Raw genomic sequence first — 19,354 nt, 5'->3', positions numbered from 1 at the left:
GTAGCGCTAGGAAAAGACAACAAAGGCCACAATCGTTCACACTCAAGTCTCTAGCTGTCATGTATGATGCATCGAAACCACAGCTCCCTTTCCACATCCAGGCCCCACAGAACTTTCCATGGTTTACCCCAGACGCTTCACATGCCCTGGTTCAATCCATTGACAGCACGTCGACCCCAGTATACCACATCGTCCCAATTCACTCTATTCCTTGCACGCCTTTCACCCTCCTGCATGTTCAGGCCCCGATCACTCAAAATCTTTTTCACTCCATCTTTCCACCTCCAATTTGGTCTCCCACTTCTCGTTCCCTCCACCTCTGACACATATATCCATCTTTCCTCACTCATTCTCTCCATGAGACCAAACCATTTCAAAACACCCTCTTCTGCTCTCTCAACCACACTCTTTTTATTACCACACATCTCTCTTACCATTTAATTACTTACTCGACCAAACCACCTCACACCACATATTGTCCTCAAACATCTCATTTCCAGCACATCCACCCTCCTCTGCACAACTCTACCTATTGCTCACGCCTCGCAACCGTATATCATTGTTGGAACCACTATTCCTTCAAACATACCCATTTTTGCTTTCCAAGATAACGTTCTCGACTTCCACACATTCTTCAACGCTCCCAGAACTTTCGCCCCCTCCCCCACCCTATCATTCACTTCTGCTTCCATGGTTCCATCCGCTACCACATCCACTCCCAGATATCTAAAACGCTTCACTTCCTCCAGTTTTTCTCCATTCAAACTTATCTCCCAATATATATATATATATATATATATATATATATATATATATATATATATATATATATATATATATATATATATATTTATATTAATTTTTTATACTTTGTCAATGTCTCCCGCGTTAGCGAGGCAGCGCAAGGAAACAGACAAAAGAATGGCCCAACCCACCCACATACACATGTATATACATACACGTCCACACATGCACATACACATACCTATACATTTCAACGTATACATATATATACATACACACATATACATATATACACATGTACATAATTCATACTTGCTGCCTTTATTCACTCGCGTCGCCATCCCGCCACACATGAAATGACAACCCCTTCCCCCGCATGCACGCGAGATAGCGCTAGGAAAAGACAACAAAGGCCACATTCGTTCACACTCAGTCTCTAGCTGTTATGTATAATGCACAGAAACCACAGCTTCCTTTCCATATCCAGAACCAACAAAACTTTCCATGGTTTACCTCAAACGCATCACATGCCCTGGTTCAATCCACTGACAGCACGTCGACCCCGGAATACCATACTGTTCCAATTCACTCTAGTCCTTGCACGCCTTTCACCCTCCTGCATGTTCAGACTCCGATTGCTCAAAATCTTTTTCACTCCATCCTTCCACCTCCAATTTGGTCTCCCACTTTTCCTCGTTCCCTCCACCTCTGACACATATATTCTCTTTATCAATCTTTCCTCACTCATTCTCTCAAAGTGACCAAACCATTTCAAAACACTCTCTTCTGCTCTCTCAACTACACTCTAATACCACACATCTCTCTTACCCTTTAATTACGTGATCAAACCACCTCACACTACATATTGTCCTCAAACATTTCATTTGCAACACATCCACTCTCCTCCACACAACCCTATCTATAGCCCATGCCTCGCAACCATATAACATTGTTGGAACTACAATTCCTTCAAACATACCCATTTTTGCTCTCCGAGATAACGTTCTCTCCTTCCACACATTCTTCACTGCTCCCAGAACCTTCATCCCCTGTGACTCACTTCATCATATGTCACGACTGTAAACACTGCTCCCTTACTCATAAAGAACCTCACCATATGCTTACTTCATGTAAGTCTACACACATAGCTGCTTGCCTCCAAACATGGAGAGAAATTGATGTCCACAACTTTACATATACCAAGAAATTTGATAAAACAAACACAAAATCCCTTACCTTTAGATCCCTATGTACAATATTATTATGATGACAATGATTTACACTTTCTAAAATTTGTTGAATACAGTGTGAAGCATCAGCCTCACTGTAGAACTCTCTAGCTACGATGTCCTCAAACAGTTCACCTCCCGTCACTCTGTGGGGAGAGAGGTCATACTTAGTGCTGGGTCACGATAATAATGTGTCACGGCATTATAGATAGTGTAATGGTTCACGGGGTCATGTTTAATGTGCTGGAGAAGAGGGGCATGGGTCGTGTGCTGGGTCATGGTTAGAGAGGTTGGTCGCAAGGATCGTGGTTAGTGTGCTGGGTCACGGGGGTCATAGTTTTACCATATAGTGACCGACATGGGACGGGGAAAACATGCCCCGTTGTTTGTAAACATTACCCTTACAAGTAGTTATATGAAGACGAAATGATGAACGAAGGAAGACAATTCCACGACTTAGTTGGTCGAGAGAAGATAGAGGTATCATAAGGGTTAATCCTCGTGTGACGGATCTCCAAACAGAAACTGTAGAAAGCAGCAGCCAGACGCGTTCCTTAGTGGTGGGGAGGGAGCGAGGGAGGGAGGGAGAGACACGTGTAGATGGTTCACGAGGACTGGAAGATCTACCCACGGTGACCTTGGCAAGCATGGTTACTCAGCCACGGCGAACTTAGCATGATGATCTTGGCGTCGTCACCAGGCAGGGTGATCTTGGTATAGTGAGTATCACCAGAACCTTAGAATGATGACATGAGCATCAATAAGCTACAGCGCCTCCCCCAGCAGCCACACCCACCTGTTGCACACCCTTCCCGGGCCTCCCCCAGCAACCACACCCCCACCTGTTGCACACCGTGACCGGGCCTCCCCCAGCAGCCACACCCACCTGTTGCACACCCTTCCCGGGCCTCCCCCAGCAACCACACCCCCCACCTGTTGCACACCGTGACCGGGCCTCCCCCAGCAGCCACAACCACCTGTTGCACACCCTGCCCGGGCCTCCCCCAGCAACCACACCCCCTACCTGTTGCACACCCTGCCCGGGCCTCCCCCAGCAGCCACACCCCTACCTGTTGCACATCCTACACGGGCCTCCCCCAGCAACCACACCCCCACCTGTTGCACACCCTGCCCGGGCCTCCCCCAGCAGCCACACCCACCTGTTGCACACCCTGCCCCGGCCTCCCCCAGCAGCCACACCTCCACCTGTTGCACATCCTGCCCGGGCCTCAGCAGCCACACCCACTTGTTGCACACCCTGCCCGGGCCTCCCCAGCAGAAACACCCACTTGTTGCACACCCTGCCCGGGCCTCCCCCAGCAGTCACACCCACTTGTTGCACACCCTGCCCGGGCCTCCCCCAGCAGCCACACCCACTTGTCGCACACCCTGCCCCGGCCTCCCCCAGCAGTCACACCCACTTGTTGCACACCCTGCCCGGGCCTCCCCCAGCAGCCACACCCACTTGTCGCACACCCTGCCCCGGCCTCCCCCAGCAGCCACACCCCCTACCTGTTGCACAATCTGCCCGGGTCTCCCCCAGCAGCCACACCCCCCACCTGTTGCACACCCTGCCCGGGCCTCCCCCAGCAACCATACCCCCCACTTGTTGCACACCCTGCCCGGGCCTCTCCCAGCAACCACACCCCCATCTGTTGCACAATCTGCCCGGGCCTCCCCCAGCAACCACACCCCCACATTTTGCACATCCTGCCCGGGCCTCCCCCAGCAACCACATCCCCCACCTGTTGCACACTCTGCCTCGGCCTTCCCCAGCAACCACATCCACCTGTTGCACAAACTGCCCGGGCCTCCCCCAGCAGCCACACCCACTTGTTGCACACCCTGCCCGGGCCTCCCCCAGCAGCCACACCCCCTACCTGTTGCACACCCTGCCCGGGCCTCCCCCAGCAGTCACACCCCCTACCTGTTGCACACCGTGACAGGGCCTCCCCCAGCAGCCACACACACCTGTTGCACACCCTTCCCGGGCCTCCCCCAGCAGCCACACCCCCCACCTATTGCACACCCTGCCCGGGCCTCCCCCAGCAACCACACCCCCACCTGTTGCACACCCTGCCCCGACCTCCCCCAGCAGCCGCACACCCCACCTGTTGCACACCCTGCCCCGGCCTCCCCCAGCAGCCGCACAACCCACCTGTTGCACACCCTGCCCGAGCCTCCCCCAGCAGTCACACCCCCCTCCTGTTGTACACCCTGCCCGGGCCTCCCCCAGCAGCCATACACACTTGTTGCACACCCTGCCCGGGCCTCCCCCAGCAGCCACACACCCCACCTGTTGCACACCCTGCCCGGGCCTCCCCCAGCAACCACACCCCCACCTGTTGCACACCCTGCCCCAGCCTCCCCCAGCAGCCACACACCCCACCTGTTGCACACCCTGCCCGGGCCTCCCCCAGCAGCCATACCCACTTGTTGCACACCCTGCCCGGGCCTCCCCCAGCAACCACACCCCCACCTGTTGCACACCCTGCCCCGGCCTCCCCCAGCGGCCACACACCCCACCTGTTGCACACCCTGCCCGGGCCTCCCCCAGCAGCCATACCCACTTGTTGCACACCCTGCCCGGGCCTCCCCCAGCAACCACACCCCCACCTGTTGCACACCCTGCCCGAGCCTCCCCCAGCAGTCACACCCCCCTCCTGTTGTACACCCTGCCCGGGCCTCCCCCAGCAGCCACACCCCCCTCCTGTTGCACACCCTGCCCCGGCCTCCCCCAGGAGCCACACCCCCATCCTGTTGTACAACCTGCCCGGGCCTCCCCCAGGAGTCGTCTCCACATGACCCACAGAGGAAGTGCGTTTCTGTTTTACTGCGGTCAAGAACAACGTCGTCAGTCACAGACAGTCACTGCTGGCTGCCTCACAGACGGTCACTGCTGGCTGCCTCACAGACGGTCACTGCTGGCTGCCTCACAGACGGTCACTGCTGGCTGCCTCACAGACGGTCACTGCTGGCTGCCTCACAGACAGTTATTTTTGCTTTATCACGAACAATGACCGCTGAGTGACAGACCAGCCCTACTGACTGGTAATGTGTTATGACTGGTTATGGGTTATGACTGGTTATGTGTTATGACTGGTTATGGGTTATGACTGGTTATGGGTTATGACTGGTTATGTGTTATGACTGGTAATGTGTTATGACTGGTAATGGGTTATGACTGGTTATGGGTTATGACTGGTTATGGGTTATGACTGGTTATGGGTTATGACTGGTAATGTGTTATGACTGGTTATGGGTTATGACTGGTTATGGGTTATGACTGGTCATGGGTTATGACTGGTAATGTGTTATGACTGGTTATGGGTTATGACTGGTTATGGGTTATGACTGGTTATGGGTTATGACTGGTTATGGGTTATGACTGACTGGTTATGGGTTATGACTGGTAATGTGTTATGACTGGTTATGGGTTATGACTGGTAATGTGTTATGACTGGTTATGGGTCATGACTGGTAATGTGTTATGACTGGTTATGGGTTATGACTGGTTATGGGTTATGACTGGTGATGGGTTATGACTGGTTATGGGTCATGACTGGTAATGTGTTATGACTGGTTATGGGTTATGACTGGTTATGGGTTATGACTGGTTATGGGTTATGACTGGTTATGGGTTATGACTGGTTATGGGTTATGACTGGTTATGGGTTATGACTGGTAATGGGTTATGACTGGTTATGGGTTATGACTGGTTATGGGTTATGACTGGTTATGGGTTATGACTGGTAATGGGTTATGACTGGTTATGGGTTATGACTGGTTATGGGTTATGACTGGTTATGGGTTATGACTGGTAATGTGTTATGACTGGTTATGGGTTATGACTGGTAATGTGTTATGACTGGTTATGGGTTATGACTGGTTATGGGTTATGACTGGTAATGTGTTATGACTGGTTATGGGTTATGACTGGTTATGGGTTATGACTGGTTATGGGTTATGACTGGTAATGTGTTATGACTGGTTATGTGTTATGACTGGTTATGGGTTATGACTGGTTATGGTTATGACTGGTTATGGGTTATGACTGGTTATGGGTTATGACTGGTTATGGGTTATGACTGGTTATGACTGGTTATGGGTTAATGACAGGTTATGGTAGTTATGACTGGTTATGGGTTATGACTGGTTATGGGTATTGACTTGGTAAGTGTTATGACTGGGTGTTAGGGTTATGACTGGTTATAGGTTATGACTGATGTTATGTGTTACTGGTACTGGTTATGCTGGTTCTATGACTGGTTATGTGTTAATGACCTGGTTATGGTGTTATGACTGGGGAAGACCAAACCAGCAGGTCAACATAAACATATATATATATGTACTCACAGGTCAAATACGAGGTAGTGGAAGGATTCCTCTTGTATACTATCGTGTAGTCGTACTGTAAGCAAAGAAAATGAACTATTAGTAAAGAAAGGTTTGAAACAATACAGTAACATGTACCTAGTTAACACGATCATGTACCTAGTTAACACGATCATGTACCTAGTTAACATGATCATGTACCTAGTAACATGATCATGTACCTAGTTAACATGATCATGTACCTAGTTAACATGATCATGTACCTAGTTACAAAGATCATGTACCTAGTTAACATGATCATGTAGCCTAGTTTACATGATCATGTACCTAGTTAACATGATCATTGTACCTAGTTAACAATGATCATGTACCTAGTTAACCATGATCATGTACCTAGTTAACATGAATCATGTACCTAGTTAACACGATCATGTACCTAGTTAACACGATCATGTACCTAGTTAACATGATCATGTACCTATTTAACATGATCATGTACCTAGTTAACATGATCATGTACCTAGTTAACATGATCATGTACCTAGTTAACATGATCATGTACCTAGTTAACATGATCATGTACCTAGTTAACATGATCATGTACCTAGTTAACATGATCATGTACCTAGTTAACATGATCATGTACCTAGTTAACAAAATCAGTTTTATAAAAGATCATAAAGTCATGCAGTGTAAACGTATCATATTAGATTGTTGACTTGCCTAAGACGCACCCAGGCAGGGAGGGAGCCTACACACACTCACACACACACACACACACACACACACACAGAGCACATGTTATAACCTGGCAGACATCAGCAACACATGAGATCTTCACACATAAGCTTGGTATATAACACGTTTGGGTCAGGATAAGCCAGTGACCTTACGGGTCAGCACCAGTTAACAGCCGTCAGGTTCGGCTAACGACGTTATTCAAACCCAACCCAACCAAGGCAAACATGGCGAGGGCTGGGGGAGCGGGGTGATCATCTTACACGTCGAGCCAGACAAATTCATAAGTTGATGTGGTACAATATTCCACACGATATTAAACCCGAGAGTTAGTGAAGTACTGAGGATGGCCATAGTGAAAGAAGGAGCCAATAGAAAGCTAACCCAACCTTGCAGGAAACAAGGAGCAGCCATGTGTGCCACACATGGCCAGCACTCGACACTTAACATGTTCCCAGACTCATCGCCAGGGTCCCAACTTAGGAAATAAGTGAGGGAGACAAGCGTCTGCTGGCCCACGTCCTGCACACATCCTACATAAGACCAAGACTGGAGTAAGACTTTAAAGTTTGATGAGCACACTTACAATGGCGCACACTTTATGGAGAAGGAGCAGGGGAGGGGAGCACATGTGCTACTGGCTAGATGCCTTAAATTCGTCCATCATAGAAAAGACTGAGGCTTGACCTGAGAACGAACTTCGAGTTTACAAACCAGAATTATATTTAAATGGTTAACAGTTCTTCGAAAGTGGGTGGGATAGAAAAACCAGAGGACATAACATGAAATTAAAGAAGAAACTTTTACAAAAAGGAAGCAGGAGACAGTGTGCGGGGACAATATACAAAAGTTTAAAAAGTTTCATAACCGTAGGCAAAGTTCAACATATGAAGACCCTTACGACGCAAAATGTAATTACATATGACTAGAACATACGTCATTATGACACCACTGAAGTAATGATGAAAACAGATATATACCTGACCCTGAACCAATCATATACCTGACCCTGAACCAATCATCATATACCTGACCCTGAACCAATCATCATATACCTGACCCTGAACCAATCATATACCTGACCCTGAACCAATCATATACCTGACCCTGAACCAATCATATACCTGACCCTGAACCAATCATATACCTGACCCTGAACCATTCATCATATACCTGACCCTGAACCAGTCATATACCTGACCCTGAACCAATCATATACCTGACCCTGAACCAATCATATACCTGACCCTGAACCAATCATCATATACCTGACCCTGAACCAATCATATACCTGACCCTGAACCAATCATATACCTGACCCTGAACCAATCATATACCTGACCCTGAACCATTCATCATATACCTGACCCTGAACCAGTCATATACCTGACCCTGAACCAATCATATACCTGACCCTGAACCAATCATATACCTGACCCTGAACCAATCATATACCTGACCCTGAACCAATCATATACCTGACCCTGAACCAATCATAGGCTCGTCTCCACGTTCATTGTAAGAACATGACTCTTTATGTATACTCTATGAACATGAACACCATCCCGACATTGTTCTTGATCAGCGTATGAACATGAACACCATCCCGAAATTGTTCACGTCAGGATGACACGAGTCACTTCTACTAAGAGCATCAGCCTGGCATATATATGTGACACAGACACAAATGTAACAAAGGAAAAGTGAAAAATACGAGCTTGAAGAACACCATGATGATCACCCGATCTCTCTCTATCTCTCTCTCTCTCTCTCTCTCTCTCTCTCTCTCTCTCTCTCTCTCTCTCTCTCTCTCTCTCTCTCGATCGTCTGAGCGCATGAATTATGATTCAGGTTACTTAAGGAATGCACAAGATATACAGCCGGAGGAAAATCGGAGACATTTCAAGTCGGGTATATATATATATATATATATATATATATATATATATATATATATATATATATATATATATATATATATATATATATATATATACAGTCCACGTTTAGGTAGATGTACAGTATTTACATACACTCAGTACCTGTTGTAAAAAATATATAGGAAGTTAAAGCCATGGAGGTAGACGAATTAATACAAAAAGGATCTGGCAGAAAAGTAGGTCAAAGCAATATTAGGAAGATTGGTAAACAGGGTTTGGTAAACATGAATCACTGATGATATCTGGACGGAAAGAACATGGTTCACACATAGAAGAAATAGCAGAGAAAGAAGGAATGCTGATTAACAGACTTTTTAAGGGCGCAGACAAGTCTAATATATTTTTTGTTATAAATGAAATGAGGAAAATTGGTGAATATACTAAAGACAAGATGAACCATTAATGATCTATATTCAAACTGGAGTCGCGCAGCCAAGAGGTACTTAGCCAGGTTACGAAATCGAAAGACAAAATGAAATTGAGTTGAATCTTCTTCAGAGGTCGTAGATCACTGGAAGAAAGATACAGAAGCAAACATAAAATAAAATACAGTCACGAGGCAAACAACTGCAGATATCAAATGAGGAAAGAGTATGGAAGAGCTTCGCCAGGAGCGCAGAGAGGTCACCTGTGGTAAGTGACGCAAATGTCAGAGTAAAATTTAAGTATACAAAAAGTAATCGACTATAGTAGTCATTGGCAACGACCTACAATTTATAGATACAAGTGGAGAAAATGTACCTAATATTGTTAAGGTCGTGGAGATAAAACTTACAAAAAAGGATCAAATCTTATCTGCACTGTCCAGGGGAATCCATGATAGCCTTGAGGGAAAGACAAGACAAACGAAGAGGAGGATTTGAACCTTCTAATTAGAGACAGTCTTACGTTTCTGAAAAAACTGGAAGACGGATCATTCAGAAAATACATGTGGGGAAGCTAAGTGTGGGAAGGAGGTGCATGTATTGCTAGCATATTATCCTCTGAAGAATTGTAATGAGCCTAAACAAGTATACACTGGAAACAACAACGCAAGAATCAGGAAAGAGAGAAATGGTAAATTACTGATAATGGCAGATTTCAATCATAAAGAGAGATTGGATCTCACGGAGAGAGAGAGAGAGAGAGAGAGAGAGAGAGAGAGAGAGAGAGGAGAGAGAGAGAGAGAGAGAGAGAGAGAGAGAGAGAGAGAGAGAGAGAGAGAGAGACAAGTCTGTAAAATGTAATCAGGAAAACCTTATGATCTCAGCTTGTTACTAAACACATAAGAATACGAGGGACTGATACACCATCATTATCAAATCTTATTTTCATACACAGTACCAAGGAAATTGAGAGAAATCATGATAATACACAAAATGGAAAAAATAACGATGCATTATTTGACTGACATCATAAGTATGGAAAAGGAAGACTAAAAGAGAGTGGGGATGAAACCTTACTCCAGCAGTAACACCCTACACACCACACACGACTCAGAATGTTCTACATGAACATAAACTGGAACATGGAGTTCAGTAGCCAAGAGCCTGAGCATTGTGGTGGAAGGTTCTGCTAACGTAACAATGAAGGAGGAGGAACATGTGTATATTTAGCCTCAAATACAGAAGGAAGGATCAACATGGAGTAATGGTTCAGTAAACCAAGTCAGAAAGACAAGAAGCTAAGCTATGTACCCTGACCATGATGATACAGGTCACACTCTCGCCTGCCATCATTTGAGAGGTATATGAAGGCAAAGAACGACTACAGCAGGATAAGAAAGCAGGAGGAAAAAAAAGAATATTCGAAAAGAATATTGTTAATAAAACAGGATATAATCCAAAACTTACCCATATAATTATCAAGGTAAATTGTCAGTTAACGGGCAGATAATCACTCTAAGGGATTCAAATGAAAGCGTAGTGGACAATGTTAGGATATGCAAGGAACTGCATGACAAGTTAAAAAGTGTTTACACAGAGGATGATACTATTGCCCCAACATTAATGAGATGGAAAGAATAGGTCATGTAAGGTACTGAAAGATCAAGAAAAGCATTGAATACTACAGGGATTTGACCCATATTAGGCTCATAAAAGTCCTGACGAAATTTCACCATGTGTGCTGAAGATGTGTGAGAGGCACGAGATAAACAACTTGAAATGTTGTCCAAGATATCGCTGGAGCAAGAAATCTCTGCCAAGGGAATGGAAGAAGGCAAACATCATACCTAACTATACAAAAGCAATCCAGGAGTATGCTCGGAATTCCAGATAGGTCTGCCTGAGGAGCGGGTCTGCAGGGTACCGGGAAAAATAAACACAAAGCAAATGGGTAAATTCTTGTTGCAGAGGAGACAGCACAGACGACCAGGGGACGGCCATGTGTAACGAACCTTTCACATTTGTACGAGAGTACAAGCTCAGTGTTAGAGAAGGGAGAAGGCAAGGTAGATCGTCAGTATCTGGAATGCCAGAAGGCATTTGACACGGTACCACAGAGGAAGTGGGTAAAGAGGCTGGATCTCCAGGCAGGAATAAGGAGACTACCTAGGTGGACACAAGATTATGTAAGTGTACGGGAACAAAGGACGCAAGTCACGAGGGGGGTCTCCTCGTAACGGAATGAGGTCACTTGTGGCATGCCGTAGGGTTTCGTTCTGGGACCACTGCTTTTCTTGAACTATTTTAATATCTGGCCAGAATGGCTGGGCTTCCTCCTACCTGGATATATCTATGAGAGATGCCAAAGGTCATAAGGAAAGTAAAGTGAGAGGAGAACTGTATCAATCTAAAAAGGATCTTATACAAACACTTCAGTTAGTGTGGCACATAGATGATGAAATTCAACCCGGATAAGTGTGAAGTAATGAGTATTGGACACAGCCATAGAAGTTCTCGATATATATAGTGTGTAGCAGGATGTAAACTGCGGCAATATCACTGTGGGAAGGTTTTGGTAATACCACACTCACGCTTTCTGAACCATGGGGCTAAACTCCCCCCCCCCCCCCCCTCAGCTCTTACTCGGTAGAACTCTGAACAAATGTGCGCATCCTCACACTGCCAGGCCTTGGATAATATAGTCAGATCTTGTCATGTTCGGAGCCTCCCGGGGCTCGGCCTAATCTAAGATACATCAGATTTTTTCATCCCCCCCCCCCCCCCCCCTAGCGGGTTCCCTGCCTCTTCATGCACCACTGGCCGAGGAAGTCGGCACCGGTCGTGGCATGTTGTTGCCACAGTCACGACTATGAAGAATGCTGAGGGAGACAAACTGTTGCTGGTAAATATCACAGCAGACTTCAAGTATTGGGATAAGAAAATATTCAGGAAATTATTTCCATGCTACAAGTCTGGTCACCGAGCGTAAAGAAACAAAAGCAACTAACAAAGAAGGACAAGAGGAAAGCAACCAGTGTGGTACCACAAGTATTGACGTACAGAGAAGAGTTACAGGCATGAACATTGTACACCATGCCAGGAGGAGACATACTGACCACATCACAACATGTGGTGTACACCATGCCAGGAGGAGACATACTGACCACATCACAACATGTGGTGTACACCATGCCAGGAGGAGACATACTGACCACATCACAACATGTGGTGTACACCATGCCAGGAGGAGACATACTGACCACATCACAACATGTAAGGTTTGATCTCCAGCTTGATGACGTACACAGAGACGTCTTGATCAGGTGCAACGGTAACACAAGCAGAGGAACATGTGGAGAAATACTCCTCTAGTATGACAATATTACTAACTAAATGTCATAAACTGAGTTATGAAATTATAAATGTGCACAAGATACACAAGTTTAAAAAACGTATGATATCAAAGAGTTAAAGATATGAAGTCCATCACTGTAGAATTCTCGTGCAGTAGAAATAGGTAACACACACACACACACACACACACACACACACACACAGAGTAAAATATACCATTCTCAGAGAAGGTAAAAAATTGATAACTGGAGATTATCAAACACAGAGTAAACTGGGAGGAATTTGGATTCTCCTGGAGACAAGGCAATGTTAAATGTAGCGAGTGTACACATGGTACAGGAAAATGTTCAGTCGCACATGTTACTGAACACACTAGGCAGGCAGGCATGGATGTATCTCCATTATCTTCACACATACTAGCATGGTAATGGAGAATATCATGTAGTGTGAACAGTAATGTTTGAATGCCATGATGTAATACATGATGATGTACACAAATGACAGATGAGGGAGGACTTCAAGATGAGATATGATCGTGCAAACTACACAGAACTTGAACAATTCCTATGGTAATTTGACTGGGAAACAGAATTCAGTAGCCAGGAACCAGGGTACTGTGGTGAAAGGTGCTGTACTTTAAATGAAGGAGAAGGAGCGTGGATACCACTAACCTCTAATGTAAAGGGAAAGTTAAGAATGAGGGAAGGATCGTCCAGTAAAAGATGTCACACACCAGACATCTCCGAGATATGTTGCCACCAAAACACACGCCTGACCCCAGGCGATCCCCGCTTCTATATGTACACAAAGATCGGGTAGAGCAGCAGCAGCAGCAGCAGGAAGCAGAAATAAAGAAACTTTCAATAAAACACTGTGATCAAGTCCGGAAATAATACAAAACTTTTCCATAAATTCGACATAACTAAACCGTCAGTGACAGAGCGCTCAATGAGGCTACAGAAATCAGGGGGAAAACTTGTCCAGTATGATGTAAGGATCTGTAAGGAACATATGGCGAACAAGTTCATCCATATTTTCGTAGTGGGAGACACTAGTGCCCTAAACCCAGTGAGATGGAATGGGGAGGAGGTCGTAGAGACCACTGAGATAATTGGTAAAGACATTAATAGAATACTAAATGGTCTTGACCCATACAAAGCTCAATGGTCCAGATAAAATTTCGCCACAGGTACTGAAATGTGTGCAGATACGCTTGGCAGACCTCGTGAAACACGGTCCACGATATCGCTGGAGAGGCAAAGTGCCAAGGGAGTAGAAAAGAGCAAACGTCATACCTGTCTATAAGAAACGAGACTGGGAAGATTCGCTGAACTACAGGCCACTCTCCCTGACCAGGGTGGTCTGTAAGGTTCTGGAAAACATAATCAAAAGCAAATGGATAACTTTCTACAAAGGAGAAATTATCCAGGTGAGAGACATCACGGTTGTAGCCTAGGAGAGGAGGTCATGTGTAACGAAGACGACTCTTACATTTCCATGAGAGAATAAAGTTTCTCTCAGACAACAGGGAAGGATGGGTCCATCTGGGTCGCTCGCCAGAGAGCATCAGACACGTTACCTCTGGGAAGCTTCTCAGGAGACTGGATCATCAGGTAGGAATAATGAGTAAACTTCTTTGACGGACAGAGGATCATTTTAACGGAAAGGAACAAATGACTTACATGAGAGAAGCCTTCCCGATATGGGTGGAGGTCAAGCGTGGAGTGCCGCAAGGTATAATTCTGGGACCTTCAATATTCTTGATGTGTGTGAATGCTTAGCCAGAGATATGGACTCCTACCTGAATATGTTTGCAGATGATGCAAAGTTCACGCGGGAAGTGTAAAGCAAGGAAGGCTGCTTCTATTGACAAAGGAACCTAAACAGATTCCGAAGCTGGTCTGATACATGGCTAGTGAAACTGAACGTAAAATAATGAGGATAGGACACAGTGAATGAAGACTACAATACAAGTATTATAGAGCAGGAAATAAGCTTCAGTATTGTGTGCGTGGGAGGAAGTGAGGAGTTGACGTCGTCCCCTGCCACATTGTTTTCCTACATAAGGACAATAATAAAGCAGACGACACTACCTACGGGCGAATGTCAAACAGCTTTCAACTATATGAATAATGACACATTTAGCAAGCTGTTCAAATCCCACTGTAGGCCAAAACTAACTTATATTTTTGAAGTTTGGTCAGCGAACTTAAAGAAGCACAGACAGCTCACAGAGAAGGTCCAGAGGACTGGTACCAGAACTAAGAGATGAGTTAAAGAGAAAGGTGAAAGGCATTACATTTGCTCAACATGGAAGAAAAAAGAGTAAGAGGTAACCTGATCACGAGTGGTTGATGACGTAGACAATGAAAAGTCCTCGAAAGATTTAAGAACAAAATATGTAAACAACAAGAAATTAAGCAAGAAACCTGGCAAAATGATGCTACGTTAATTACTTTTATGGTAAAAGAATGTTGGATGACAGGAACCAACTGAACTAGGGTGTGGTACATGTAGACGTCATACAAAAATTTAAAAGGTTGTATGTTAGAGGAAAATGTTCAAGAGATGTGCCCCCACCAGTGTAACCCTCCCTCCCTGAACAGTATAAACAGGTCATGATAATAGGTAATGATGAACCAGTTATAAGGATAACGGTGTTGGGAAATTTGGATTCTCTTTGTGAGAGGAATTATAGAGTATCGGTGTTGATTGGTGAGTCAAGGTTTTCATGTATATATGGCTCAAGATGAGGTGCCTCAGCAATGAAAAAAAAATGCCTGTATGATGCCATTTTATAAATGCAAGGAAGAAAAAAGTGAATGCTCAAACTACAGAGGTATCAGTGTGTTGAGCCTAACCTGGTCAAGTTGTATGGGAAAGTGATCACTGAGACGGCGGTGGCCACATACACACAACATCAGACTAGGAACAATGTGGCCTCAGCAGTGGGAAAGGATGTGTGGACCAGGTGTTTGCCTTGAATAATTTATGTGAGAAGTACTTAGGGAAAGATAGAGGAATTCGTCTATGGTATCTACGTATCCAGAGAAAGTGTTCAACAGAACTGATAGTGATGCTTTTCAGAAGATCCTTCGAATATTCTGTGTAGGAGTTAAACTACTAAAACTAGTGAGATATTCTTATGGATAAAGTGTGTGCGCGAGTAGGGGGGTAGGAGGGTGAGTGGTTCCAGGTAAAGGTGGGTCTGTATCAAAGGTGACTGATGTTACTATGGCTGTTTAATCTATTCATTGATGAGGAGTTGAGGGAGGTAAATGCGAGGGTTTTGGAGAGGTGCAGGTCTGCAGTCAGTTGGGTTGGGTTGGGGGGCCTGGGAGGTGAGTCAATTCCTGTTTGCAGATAACTCGGCTCTGGTGGCAGGCTTGAGTGAGAAACTTCAGAAGCTGAAGTTTGGGAAAATTTGTGGAAGGAGGAATCTGTAAGTTAATGACGTGAATTTAGGTTGTTTAGAGATAGGTTGTGAGATTTAGCAGAGTTTAGAGATAAGCAGGTTGGAGTGTGAATGGCAATGGAGAAAACTGAAGGGTGTGGAGTGTTTGAAATACCAAAGAGTGGAAGCTGAAGTGGCCCACAGGGTTGGGTAGGCAGCAAAGGTCCTGGACGCACTGAGGAGTGGTGTGGAAAGAGAGGTCATCGTCTATGAGGGGAAAGTTGGGACTACTCAGTTGATGATACAGTAGTCCCGACCGTGCTGTATGGATGCGAGTCATGACCCACAAATGTAAGAGTAGAAGAGGAAGGATGTATTAAACATGAAATGTATGAGGACAGCATGTGGTGTGAGAAGTGCGGTATCAAGAAGAGTATGTTTGAGACAGCTGAACACAGTGTGCTGAAATAGCATGGGCATATGGAGGGGATGAGCGAGGAGACAAATGACTGGAAGGATATACGAGTCAGAAGTGGAGGGAATACAGAGGAAAGGGAGACGAAGGACGAGATGGAAAGATGGACTGAAAGGTGCTTTGGATTACTGAGGCCTGAACATGCAGAAGGGTGTGAGGCGTGCATGGGACAGAAGGCGTCATCAGCAAACAGCAAATGATATACCTCCACGTCCCCTTCACCCCAACAGATGGCAGAGCTGCCCCTCGCTCCAAGACCCTTGCATTTACCTGCCTTATCACCCAAACCATAAACAGATTAAACAGCCATGGTGACATCAAATCCCTGCTGCAGACCCACCTTCACGTGGAACCACTCACCCTCCTGCTTTCCTACGTACATAGACGTCTTGCTCTTTTCATGAAGGGAGCTTTCTGTTACACGATAAATTCGAAGCACCTTCCACAAGGCATTTCTATCAACCGTAAGATATGCTTTGTTCAGATCCATAAAAGCCACTCGCAAATCCCTCTGTTTCTTCTGGTACGTATTTTCACACAAAGTCTTCAAAACAAACACCTGATTTACACATCCTCTAACACTCCTGAAACCACATTGTGCCTCCCTAGTCTGATGCTCGTTACATTCCAGCACCCACTTAGTTACCACTTTCCCGTACAACTTACCAGTTATACTCAACAAAGTTATACCTTTTCATTTCAAACATTCACTTTGGTCCATCTTGCTTTTGTAAAGCGGCACTATCCAGACATTCTGCTAATCCTCAGGCTCCCAACCTCGAACCATATATACAGTGAATATCCTAACTAACCAATCAATAACAATGTCACTCCCTTTCTAAAGAAATTCAAATGCAATCCCATCCACTCCAGCTTCTCTGCAACAATATTTCTTTCACAATTCACCACCTCTTCATATTTCATCAAACCACTTGCCATGACTCTCTCACTTCGCGTACCTCCACGTCCCAAACATCCCACATCTACCATCCTATCATCTAATACAGTCAACACTCCTTCTCAATACTTCCTCTAACTCCCCTACACCTCTTCTTTACCTATTTCCACTTACCCATCTGCTCCTGTCACTGGTGCGATATTGCTCTTTTGTTCTTCTCAAACCATTTACCTCATTCTAAATTTTTTCTTGTCCCCCAGCACCTGACGTCCTGTCCCCCAGCACCTGACGTCCTGTCCCCCAGCACCAGACGTCCTGTCCTCCAGCACCTGACGTCCTGTCCCTCAGCATCTGACGTCCTGTCCCCCAGCATCTGACGTCCTGTCCCTAGCACCTGACGTCCTGTCCCCAGCATCTGACGTCCTGTCCCCCAGCACCAGACGTCCTGTCCCCCAGCACCTGACGTCCTGTCCCCCAGCACCTGACGTCCTGTCCCCCAGCATCTGACGTCCTGTCCCTCAGCATCTGACGTCCTGTCCCACAGCACCAGACGTCCTGTCCCCCAGCATCTGACGTCCTGTCCCTAGCACCTGACGTCCTGTCCCCAGCACCTGACGTCCTGTCCCCCAGCACCAGACGTCCTGTCACCCAGCACCTGACGTCCTGTCCCACAGCATCTGACGTCCTGTCCCCCAGCATCTGACGTCCTGTCCCCCAGCATCTGACGTCCTGTCCCTCAGTATCTGACGTCCTGTCCCCCAGCACCAGATGTCCTGTCCCCCAGCACCTGACGTCCTGTCCCCCAGCATCTAACGTCCTGTCCCCCAGCACCTGACGTCCTGTTCCCCAGCACCTGACGTCCTGTCCCCCAGCATCTGACGTCCTGTCCCCCAGCACCTGACGTCCTGTTCCCCAGCACCAGACGTCCTGTCCCCCAGCACCTGACGTCCTGTCCCCCAGCATCTGACGTCCTGTCCCCGAGCACCTGACGTCCTGTCCCCCAGCACCTGACGTCCTATCCCCAGCACCTGACGTCCTGTCCCCCAGCATCTGACGTCCTGTCCCCGAGCACCTGACGTCCTGTCCCCAGCACCTGACGTCCTATCCCCAACACCTGACGTCCTGTCCCCCAGCATCTGACGTCCTGTCCCCGAGCACCTGACGTCCTGTCCCCGAGCACCTGACGTCCTGTCCCCCAGCACCTGACGTCCTGTCCCCCAGCATCTGACGTCCTGTCCCCCAGCGCCTGACGTCCTATCCCCCAGCACCTGACGTCCTGTCCCTCAGCGTTGTGTGGTATGGTGTGGCGCTGAGTGTGTGGTATGGTGTGGCGCTGGTTGTGTGGTGTGGCGCTGGTTGTGTGGTGTGGCGCTGGTTGTGTGGCGTGGTGCGGCGCTGGTTGTGTGGTGTGGTGTGGCGCTGGTTGTGTGGCGTGGTGCGGCGCTGGTTGTGTGGCGTGGTGTGGCGCTGGTTGTGTGGTGTGGTGCTGGTTGTGTGGTGTGGCGCTGGTTGTGTGGCGTGGTGCGGCGCTGGTTGTGTGGTGTGGTGTGGCGCTGGTTGTGTGGCGTGGTGCGGCGCTGGTTGTGTGGCGTGGTGTGGTGCTGGTTGTGTGGTGTGGCGCTGGTTGTGTGGCGTGGCGCTGGTTGTGTGGCGTGGTGCGGCGCTGGTTGTGTGGTGTGGTGTGGCGCTGGTTGTGTGGTGTGGCGCTGGTTGTGTGGTGTGGCGCTGGTTGTGTGGCGTTGTGCGGCGCTGGTTGTGTGGTGTGGTGTGGTGCTGGTTGTGTGGTGTGGCGCTGGTTGTGTGGCGTGGTGTGGTGCTGGTTGTGTGGCGTGGTGCGGCGCTGGTTGTGTGGTGTGGTGTGGCGCTGGTTGTGTGGCGTGGT

The 19,354-nt window shown here is 47.0% G+C and overlaps 1 protein-coding gene across 19 annotated transcripts in view; it reads right to left on the bottom strand.

Moving 5' to 3' along the window:
* Positions 1-19,354, bottom strand: part of CaMKII (Calcium/calmodulin-dependent protein kinase II) — a 391,068-nt gene that overhangs the window by 222,858 nt on the left and 148,856 nt on the right. For all 19 annotated transcript variants that reach the window (XM_071686261.1, XM_071686265.1, XM_071686262.1 and 16 more), the window contains 2 exons: positions 6,330-6,384; positions 1,981-2,119 (listed from right to left, as the gene is read on the bottom strand). In XM_071686261.1, coding sequence (XP_071542362.1) covers positions 1,981-2,119; positions 6,330-6,384 — 194 coding nt within the window. The remainder of the gene's footprint in view (positions 1-1,980; positions 2,120-6,329; positions 6,385-19,354) is intronic.

Source organism: Panulirus ornatus, chromosome 42 (assembly GCF_036320965.1).
Source record: "Panulirus ornatus isolate Po-2019 chromosome 42, ASM3632096v1, whole genome shotgun sequence".
Classification (NCBI taxonomy): Eukaryota; Metazoa; Arthropoda; class Malacostraca; order Decapoda; family Palinuridae; genus Panulirus; species Panulirus ornatus.
This window is presented reverse-complemented; position numbering and strand designations above follow the sequence as displayed.